Raw genomic sequence first — 10,247 nt, forward strand, 5'->3', positions numbered from 1 at the left:
GACTATACCTTGAATAGGTAGCACTTAAATGCCGTAGGAGCACTTTAATGCACTTTGTTGTTTAGCACTTTAGTAGCACTTAAATGGCACTTACGGATAGTACTTTGTAGTTTAACTTTATTGAAGAAATTGTACTTGCTTGATTCTTGTTGTTCTGAGTTTGGACTCATGGTTTAATGCACTTATTGTAAGTCGCTTTGGATAAAAGCGTCAGCTAAATGACATGTAATGTAATGTAATGTAATGTAATGTAATGTAAAACATCAGAGCTGAAGAATACGTAATATATAGAAAAGAGCATGGACAGACATGCCCTACGTTATTGAACGGTCGCTTTCTATCGATCATCTGTAAAGGGAGATTCTTCACTTATAACTGCACACTTTGTGTTGTTATGATATCCAGATGACTTATTTCTGTATTGGGCGTCATGGAAGTGTCTCTAACACCCTGTGACTGCACGAGTGAGATGTCTGTACCATAACGTGGAATCTGTCCCGTCTCTGCCAGGTGCTGGTCACCCCATGAAGCCCCACCGTTTGTCTTTGACTCACAGTCTGGTGTTGCACTATGGACTCTACAAGAAAATGATGGTGAGCAGCGCGGAGCGGTGATACGGATTCAGGCCCTGCGGAGGCTTCTCTCTCTCTCTCTCTCTCGCTGAAACGACGTCTGCTTTTAATACAAAAATCCGGCGTGTAAACGAGCACAGAATTTCATACTGCACTTTTTTTCCCCGTTAGGTGTTCAAGCCGTACAAAGCGTCTCAGCACGACATGTGTCGGTTCCACTCTGAAGACTACATAGACTTCCTGCAGAAGGTCAGCCCCAATAACATGCAGGGCTTCACCAAGAGCCTCAACACGTTCAATGTTGGAGACGACTGGTGAGTTCTACTTTTTTGTTTCAGAAAGTTCTTAATTCCTTAAGTGTTGATGATTTTAAACACTATTGCAATTTATTTGCAATCCCCATCGACTCTGTCATTAAATATCAATTCATCTATAACCGTTACTGGAGGACGCACTCAACCATGACTGAAACTTGGTGTGCGTGTGTTTGTTTTCAGCCCTGTGTTTCCAGGCCTTTTTGAGTTTTGCTCCAGATACACAGGCGCCTCCTTACAGGGAGCCACACAGCTCAACCACAAGGTGAGACGCCCACGTAGGCGCATGACTGAAGTCTGTATTGCCGGCGGGGGAACCAGTGTTCTTGTGTTTTTTTTGTTTGTTTTTGAGTTTTTGTGTTATTTCAGCTGCCATGGTCACTTCCTGTCCCACCGCTGAGCGGGCGGTGAACATATGTGTAGCAGACGATGCCCTGATCACTGGACATCACTCTTATGTTGAACTGATCCACACAGTCAGTGGTGGCTTTGTGGCCTTTTAATTGACATCGATTCTGCTTTGTTTCTCCAGATCTGTGACATTGCCATCAACTGGGCCGGAGGTTTGCATCACGCCAAGAAGTTTGAGGTCGGAAGAAAGTGCTGTACATTGTTCTCATGCCTTTCTGCTGAGCTCTTTACATTTAGCTGTGACTGGTTAAAGGACTGACATGAGTTTTCTGGGTTTTGCAGGCATCTGGGTTTTGTTACGTCAATGACATCGTCATCAGTATTCTGGAGCTTCTCAAGTAAGAAAAGACACATCTCTGAAGATCATTTATTAATGCTGTGTCCGTTTCTCTCTTTACAACCGTCTCTCTTTGTGTTTGTGTTACAGATACCACCCTAGAGTTCTGTACATCGACATCGACATTCACCACGGTGATGGCGTACAGGAAGCCTTTTACCTGACCGACCGCGTCATGACAGTTTCCTTCCACAAATACGGGAACTACTTTTTCCCGGGAACGGGTACGGAGCCGCCCTTTGTTTTCAACACATGTTTTAAACGAGGTTTCCTTTTGTGTGGAGTACCGCCTGGCCATTTCTGCACGTCATCTGAAAGTGCCCATTGTCTGCATGGGATTTTGACTCTTAAGACAAATAACACATCTGTTATCTGTTAGACATTCTTTTATTTAAATGTCGAGCCATGTAGAGCTAAGAAAATGTATGGAAAACTATGCAGGAGGCACATTTTTGGGATGTTTTGCTTATTGAATAAGACAAACTGTAATATGAGCTGCTTCAACATGCAGGAATCCTGGTGTTAAATGTAATACCCCATTGAAAAAAATTGTAACGTCTTATTAAACGTGTGTGTTGGTTGCAGGTGACATGTACGAGGTGGGCGCAGAGAGCGGTCGGTACTACTGCCTCAACGTTCCTCTCAGAGACGGCATCGATGACCAGAGTGAGTTCACGTCCTGCACATCGGTCTTGATTTGAAATGTAACAACTATGTCTCTGAGACGGCAGCTCTGAAGTTTCCCACTGCTGTGACCTTCAACATCTGTGTGCATGTGTGTGTGTGTGTTTCAGGCTACCGGCAGCTGTTCCAGCCGGTTATCAAACAGGTGGTGGATTTCTACCAGCCGACCTGCATTGTTCTCCAGGTCAGTCCGTCACTCTCCTCGTCCAACCGTGTTGCGGATCGTCTACAAAGTGCCACGCGGAGTGAATCCGGACCATTTTAAGGCTGCATGTGACCAGACCTAAGATGAAGCCCGTGTGTTCTTGTCTCCTTCCAGTGTGGAGCGGATTCTCTGGGCTGCGACCGGCTGGGCTGCTTCAACCTCAGCATACGAGGACACGGGTGAGACGTGTTTTTATAAAAACGCTGTTTCCTCGTTGCCGTTAAATGTCAGTGGAAAGTGGGTTTGAAGCGAAGGTGAAATATGGCAGTATTGTACAACACGGCTTCCCACAAGGATATGGAGCTCAATCCTTCCATCATTCCTCTCTTATAAAGTATTATGTGCCGTCTTTTGTAAACACTGACTCATTTCTACCCCATTATTTGCAGTGTAGACACACATTCCATTTTAAGTCATGTTTGAGTTGAAGCGTAGCGCTGGGCCTTGAACTCGTGTGTTAATGTGTGTGCGCTCTTTGCTCTCCGCCGTCCAGCGACTGTGTGGAGTTCGTAAAGAGTTTTAGGATTCCTCTGCTGGTCCTGGGAGGAGGAGGGTACACCGTGAGGAACGTGGCTCGCTGCTGGTGAGTTTTCTACGCGTCGAGGTCACGTGTGCCGAGTTTCGTCACGAGGCGGGCTTTGTTGTTTTTAATCCTAATGTTTTGTTCTGCCCGCAGGACCTTTGAGACGTCTCTGTTACTGGATGAATCCATCAGCGATGAGCTGCCTTACAGCGGTGAGTTGTCATAACATACGAGACTAGAAGCGTTCAGTATGTTCTGATTATCCACCTACAATAGATGTTTTTTGGGGGGGGGTTTACCTTTTTTAGCACCATACATTTTGTATTTATTATTTTGACTGCTGCTATTACTTTTGATAATTAAATGTAAACAATAACAATTTATACTGGGTTTAGAGAGAAACCCCCCCCCTGATTTCTGTCCTTTTTGTTTCCGCCCCCTGCAGAGTACTTTGAGTACTTTGCTCCGGACTTCACGCTGCATCCCGATGTGAGCACCCGCATAGAGAACCAGAACTCCAGACCGGTGAGACCCCCCCCCCCCCCCCCCCCCCCCCCCCCCCCACTGAAGGCACTTTGACAAGTGACATGTTGTTTGAGATGAAGGACACAACGTTAATAAATGTCAATGTTTGGCCGCAGTACTTGGAGCAGATCCGTCAGTCGGTGTTCGAGAACCTGAAGATGCTGAACCACGCGCCCAGCGTCCAGATCCACGACGTTCCGTCCGACATGCTGAGCTACGAGCGCACCGACGAGCCCGACCCCGACGAGAGGGGGGGCGACGAGAACTACACCAGGTCGGTGCGCCTGCCACGGCGGGCTGAGACGAGTGCAACACGTTTTAGATTTCTTTTTCTTTCTTTTTTTTTTTTTTTTTTTTTAAATCAATGTGTCCGCATTACTGTTTCTTAACGTGTTGTCAATAATGTCGCCCACTCAGGCCGGAGGCAGCTAACGAGTTCTACGACGGCGACCACGACAACGACAAAGAGAGCGACGTGGAAATTTGACCTGCGAGGGCGAAAAGGAGCGGAGCTTTTGGGTCCAAACCTCACGTACGTCGCTGCAGACTGAACAGGAACTTTTCTGGAAGGACTGAAAAGACTCCCTGAGCTCCTCTTTTTCCTCCATTTAGGTTTTCTTTATAACCCCCCAGGCCCCCCCACGCGCTGACATCATGTTCTTTCCGACCCGTTGGAACAGTAACGTGATGTTTGCGCCCTGTGTAGAACGTCACCGAGCACAGCGCCGCTACAGCAGTATTCACATTTCTATATTGTAACAGGCGGGGTGAGGCCAGATGACACCGAAACATGAGCACCGTGTCATGTCAAGGTTTACAGGATGTGCTCCTTATTGTTTGGACTTTGTCAACTGGTATCACGACGCAAAAGAACAACACACTTTCTGTATGTGCTTATGAAGATGTGCACACCTAGATGTTGCCAATAGCATATTATTTCCGTCAATTTATTTCCGTCACGTTGTGCTAGTAGTTATTTCACGTGAGAAGCTGTTCACGTGTCTGCCCCGATCCACGAGTCTCACATTAGTCACTACAGATGTTTAAAACAAAGCTCTGAATTATGGGACACAGAATCTCAGAGGTACAAATTAACCCGATCAGTCGTTTATATTTTACAGTCCTCCATTATTCATGTGCCTTACAGCTCTGAAAAGGCGAGCCTGTGTGTGTGTGTGTGTGTGTGTGTGTGTGTGTGTGTAGAGCTGGGCACTTTCATATCAATGTTTCATATCATATCCCTTTTTTTTTTTTTTCTCCTTTTGATTTATACAATTGAACATCTGTGAATGAGCCAGCTGGACTTGAGCTGAACTAAGCGGGAACTAGTTTCCTGTCTTTTCATTCCATTATTCCCGTATTCTCTGCTCTGTACTGTATATATATACACACACACACACACACATAAATGTATGGCCTGTGAGTGTTTGTGATGTAGAAGAGGGCGGACGCTTGCTTGTGGAACCTTTCGTATCGAAGCAGGTAGTTCGGTTCAGACCTGGAGAGGCGGTCGCAGCAGGAATGTCTTCGACCATCTGCCACATCCTCTTTTAGCCAGAAATGGGTTTTTTTGTGGTTTCTTTTACCTTTTTTTTTTTTATATTGTCTACTTTTTAATAAAAAAATAATTGAATCAATGCATGTAAAATGAAAGTATTTTGAAAGGCAGATTTCTATCAGCAGGTTTCGAACCTCACCACCAGAGGGCGAGTGGAGGTTATTGTCAAACATTCAGGTTGGAGTACAAACACCAGGAATTTGACTCCAGTGTGTGTTGCTCGCAAATCTGAACACGAGTAAACTCAAACATTTTTGTTCGTGTACATACACAACGTATAACGTCATACGATGAAAACGGCAATGTTTCATCATTTTGTGTCTTGGTTACAAAAACATAATTCAACTTGGGAACCTTAGAAAATGCTTTAAAACCTGACCGTTATTTGGATGTCATTATTTCTGGTAAAAGGAGAGGAAATTTGATTCAATCCAATAAGTGAGCCATACCATTTCATCATCACAGAAGCTGAGTTTAAGAAGTGAATGTGTCATTCTTTTTAAGAATGGACAATCTGAGTTCCTGATGATGAAACTATATGAAACATTTGTAAAGAGACGACCCTGTTTGGCAAAGTCTTCAGTCATCACTGTTCGACAGGCTTTGAATAATTATCAGTGTTGCTTCGGAAATGACATAAAAGGTAAGGATTCATCTAATAAATGGTTGAAAGAACAAATATTCTCTCTGAAAAATAAAGACATCTCTTTATTTTTAACATCACATGTGAATGAAATGATGGTAATTTTACAGGTTATTTCTGAACAAAATAAGTTACAATGCAACAGAAAATTGAACCCACCAATTATTATTTTTTATCTTATCTATATATTTTTTTAAACATCTTTTATTTAATAAAAAGCACCATTTGATTTCTAAAGATCCATTCAGTCAGTCTCTTTAAATAATTAGCTATTATTTTCCAAAAGTAGTCAAGGTTGAATTTCTTTTTTAATACTAGTACGTTTCAAAATAAGAAGAAGACCTGAGCTTGGTTTTCCTAAAAACCTGGTGCCACGCCCTAACACAAAAAACACAAAGATGGATTTAAATCCGAAACGCTTTTTCAGGAGCCTACAATAAGTCTTTTCACCGGGGTCCAAAATGTTGGAGGAACAAATTGCTCGTGTGAATCGTGTGATTGACAGCAGCAGCAAAAGAACAGGTGCTGTTGACAACATCCGGCGTCACGGACTCCAAACGTGGATCTATTATCAAAAGGATCATCGTGGTAATCAGTTGATTCTTGTCGGGCAGAATCGCACGTTTCTGCAGGTTTAGTTCAAAAAACACTTGAGCCCTCACCGACTTTATTTGGAACACCTGTTCAGCGAGATTGGTGGAGATTTTCCAGATTTGTGGCCCGGCGTCCGCGAACCTGAAAACACAAATACTGGAGTTTTTACTTTTATGGGGTTTCACGTTTTTCATCTTCATTTCCTTCCATCTCTTTATTTCAGTTCACCCTTTTGTGTTTCATTTCTTCTCCACCCTTGCCCTCAATGTGTGTGTGTGTGTGTGTGTGTGTGTGTGTGTGTGTGTGTGTGTGTGTGTGTGTGTGTGTGTGTGTGTGTGTGTGTGCGTGTGTGCGTGTGTGCACACATAGACGGGGTTACGTCCGCTGCTGCATTCATGTGTATAAAAGTCTGCGCCTGAGGGCTGAACCCTCATCTCCATTTCTGCAGAGTGAAGTCAATGCAGAAGAATCCTAAAACTTGCATTCTCTCTACTGACCAGCAGGGGGCGACTCCTCTGGTTAAGGGGACCATCGAAGGGACTTACAGCCCCACCTGTGTCGTGTGCACGTGGGCGTGATTTTGTTGCACCTGTAAGCACGAAACAACATTCATCATTCTTATTCGTAACTAGAGTTTGAGGTGTAATCAGCGAATATCTGTTTGTGTGTGCAGAGCCGTTAAATAGAGAGAGAGAGAGAGAGAGAGAGATGTTCATCCATGACCTATGCAGTGTGACGAAGAGGAAGAGGCTGGCATACATAAATAATTGTTCACAGAGCAACACCGGCTCACCAGACTGTGTGTTGGCTCGTTGGCTGTTGTGCTGTCTGATGTAGGGTTGATCTTCTCTACCTCTCCACGGTGCTCTGCCTGCAGCTGAATGGCAGAGCCTCCCTGGATTGAATGGTTTCGGTATTCCTGATGTTACAGGTTACGGTGGCTTTAACCGGTGAGCTCCGGGACTGGATCGTGCTGGTGTGTGTGTGGGAGAGCACATTTTAATACCTTTATCCCCCCCCCCCCCCCTCTTGGTCCATGTGTTCTCTTTCTTCTTTCAGGGTTGACTTACATATTTTCATACAGCAAGCCCTTTATATTGAAAGTGAGTACGCGGCTGGTCGGGTTCTGTTTCAGCGTCACAGCGTATTACAGTCTACCAGATACGGCAGAAGAGCCCCCCCAAAAAGACGGTAAGTAGTCCCAGAGTTAAGAGTTTCTTGTGACTACATACGTCACATATTTACACGTAAAAATCATCCCCCATTGAAAATGTAACTAAAGTAAAAGTATGTAAGCATAATAAAATGTAAGTAAAGTCCACCGCGGATGGAGGCCAATGGTTATTTCCTAAATTGGATGAATCTGCAGATTTCTTGTTTTAATTAAGCAATTGATTGTTCGGTTTGTAAATAATATGAAAAACAAAACCATTACGCAAAGCCAGAAGTGAGGCCTTCATATTGTTTTGTCCAACCAACAATTATAATTTATTTTCAAACTATATATCAAGAATACACTTTTAAGCCCTGCCAAGCTAGTTTTCACCAAACAGGATGATGATACGTTTGAACTGATAATCACGTCAAGGGTTTCCTTCCACGTGGACTCAAAAGTCCTTGCTAGAGCACAGCAAATATTAATAGAATAGGAAATACCAACAGAACTGATAATAATTATAATGATGTCAAACAAATTGGATTTTATTTTCACAGGCCAAGACAAGAAGCATTCCTACAGGGCATAATGTGCACCAGGTGGTAGAATACAGGTGGGTTTCTTTTCTGCTCCATGACCCATCAGTTTGTTGTCTCACAAAAAACATTGAATCTTTTATGGCCCGGATTCCTCAAAGCATAACGTTGTGTGAGCAATGCTTTGTTCCTCACCTGCTATTGATCACTAAACTCTCTGAAACGTTGTTAAAGTTGAATAACAGCGCAGCATACTTTATGAAGAGCACTGTCAAGGTCTTCATTTGCATATGGAATCGGTCTGTGTGTGTGTGTGTGTGTGTGTGTGTGTGTGTGTGTGTGTGTGTGTGTGTGTGTGTGTGTGTGTGTGTGTGTGTGTGTGTGTGTGTGTGTGTGTGTGTGTGTGTGGCTTGTTTTTGGCCCCGAGGCCCAAATCTCTTCTGTCAAGCATCTGCCTGTTTTGTTGAAACACACACTAATTCCCTTTTTCACACACACACACACACACACACACACACACACACACACACACGTGGACAAGAACCCTCACTAACTTCCTGTTTGTGAGCGCCATGGATCGTTCTTCCTTCATTGCTTTGTGAAATAGAAATAAAGCTGCTGCTTGGAAACACTTCTCTGTTCTCTGTTTTTGTTTTTTATATGTTTTTCTTGTATGCTATTACCTTCATTCTAGTAGGTAAGTTAGCGATAATTATGAAAGTTATTTATGTGTATTGGCCAAAAAAAAGTGGAACATTTTGGCAGTTGAAACATGGTTCATGTTGGTGTATAACAAGATATGAAGATGCAAAACCGCTGCTGCAGGTATACAGGTACTCAACTCCCAGCATGCCTTGCAGGGCTTCACGCAGCGCTCCATTAAGTTCCACTGACTTCATTTGGCTGCAGTGTAAGAGCTGCTCAGCAGCCCGAGTCTCCTCCCCGGGGTCATCATCACCCATGACCTCACCTGCTGCTGGACAGATGTGGAGAATTGCACCAGATGTGGTCACAGATGACATCAAGGAGAGCTCAGTGTACACTGCCTCCAAGGAGACGCATCACATGTTGTTGGATACACTGCACTGTAAGAAAATAAGAATAGAAACGTTTAGATTATATGTTGTTTATAAAATTAACATTTTAAGTAAAAGCTTAAGTAAATGTAAATGTAAAAATCAGGAAAAGGTTCTTAAAGTATTAAAATTAAATGCTCAATGCAGAGTGCATTGTTTTACTTTATTTGTCTTCAATTATTTTTTACTGTGGATTAATCTGCTCATCATTTCTCAATGAATCAATTGTTGGTCAAAATTGTGAAAACAAAACCATTACCCAAATCCCCAAATGACACTTTCACATCATTGTGCCTAACCAACAGTCCAAACCTCAACATTAATATAAAATAAATGAAAATCCTCACATTTCTGAAGCTGGAACGGATGAAAAATGTCAGAAAAATAAAAGTAAAAAAGATGATTATTTCAATTCATTTCCTGTCAACTAATCAAAATAATCATGGTTGCTGTTCTTGAATACACTGTTAGTTATATTTAAAATGGTGCATCAGATTTTACAAACCACGATCTTCATTTGTAAAGTCGCTAGTTGTAATAATAATTGTAGTGGGGTAAAATGTATAATATTAAGGAGAAGAAGAAAGTTCTGTGAAAAGAAAACACTCAAGTAAAGTACCTCAAATTCAACCCTTGTGTTCTCTTAGGGTTCAAAAATGACCCACCACAATGTCTAACAGCATAGGAAACCTTTTTTCAACTTGAATGACCCCAACATGAGAAAAAGTTAAACATTGCCATTGTTCATATTTCCATAAAAGACACGGCAGTTCTAAAATAATTTTCATATGTTACGAAACACACCACTCTAATGGGCAACGCAGTCCGAGGCTATAAAGTTGCTGCAGAGGACAGTACCCCCAGTACTCCTTTTACTGAAGCCACGAGTGTACGTTTCACTGCTGAAGGCGGTTTTTGTTTCCCTATAATAAAATTCATTCAAAACTATTTTTTCTTTCTTACGCAATTGATATATATTGCAAAAATAAGTTATGTTTGCACCTATGCAGTACCTTTAGCAAGAAAACTAATATGACAAGTGATTAAACACAGTCTTTCTGCACTGTGAAGCGGAACAATTTAGATATTAACAACGTGTGTGATGAATGACAG

The 10,247-nt window shown here is 42.6% G+C and overlaps 1 protein-coding gene across 1 annotated transcript in view; it reads left to right on the forward strand.

The window, feature by feature from the left end:
* The window catches only part of hdac3 (histone deacetylase 3), a 5,878-nt gene extending 672 nt beyond the window's left edge, over nt 1-5,206 (forward strand). Inside the window, exons 2-15 of the mRNA XM_034544055.1 lie at nt 511-593; nt 744-886; nt 1,070-1,151; nt 1,419-1,475; nt 1,580-1,635; nt 1,725-1,858; nt 2,220-2,300; nt 2,429-2,502; nt 2,638-2,702; nt 3,017-3,106; nt 3,200-3,258; nt 3,492-3,571; nt 3,688-3,845; nt 3,989-5,206. Coding sequence (XP_034399946.1) covers nt 511-593; nt 744-886; nt 1,070-1,151; nt 1,419-1,475; nt 1,580-1,635; nt 1,725-1,858; nt 2,220-2,300; nt 2,429-2,502; nt 2,638-2,702; nt 3,017-3,106; nt 3,200-3,258; nt 3,492-3,571; nt 3,688-3,845; nt 3,989-4,058 — 1,232 coding nt within the window. The 3' untranslated portion in view covers nt 4,059-5,206. The remainder of the gene's footprint in view (nt 1-510; nt 594-743; nt 887-1,069; nt 1,152-1,418; nt 1,476-1,579; nt 1,636-1,724; nt 1,859-2,219; nt 2,301-2,428; nt 2,503-2,637; nt 2,703-3,016; nt 3,107-3,199; nt 3,259-3,491; nt 3,572-3,687; nt 3,846-3,988) is intronic.
* The last annotated feature ends 5,041 nt before the right edge of the window (nt 5,207-10,247 follow it).

This window comes from Cyclopterus lumpus, chromosome 10, assembly GCF_009769545.1.
Source record: "Cyclopterus lumpus isolate fCycLum1 chromosome 10, fCycLum1.pri, whole genome shotgun sequence".
Classification (NCBI taxonomy): Eukaryota; Metazoa; Chordata; class Actinopteri; order Perciformes; family Cyclopteridae; genus Cyclopterus; species Cyclopterus lumpus.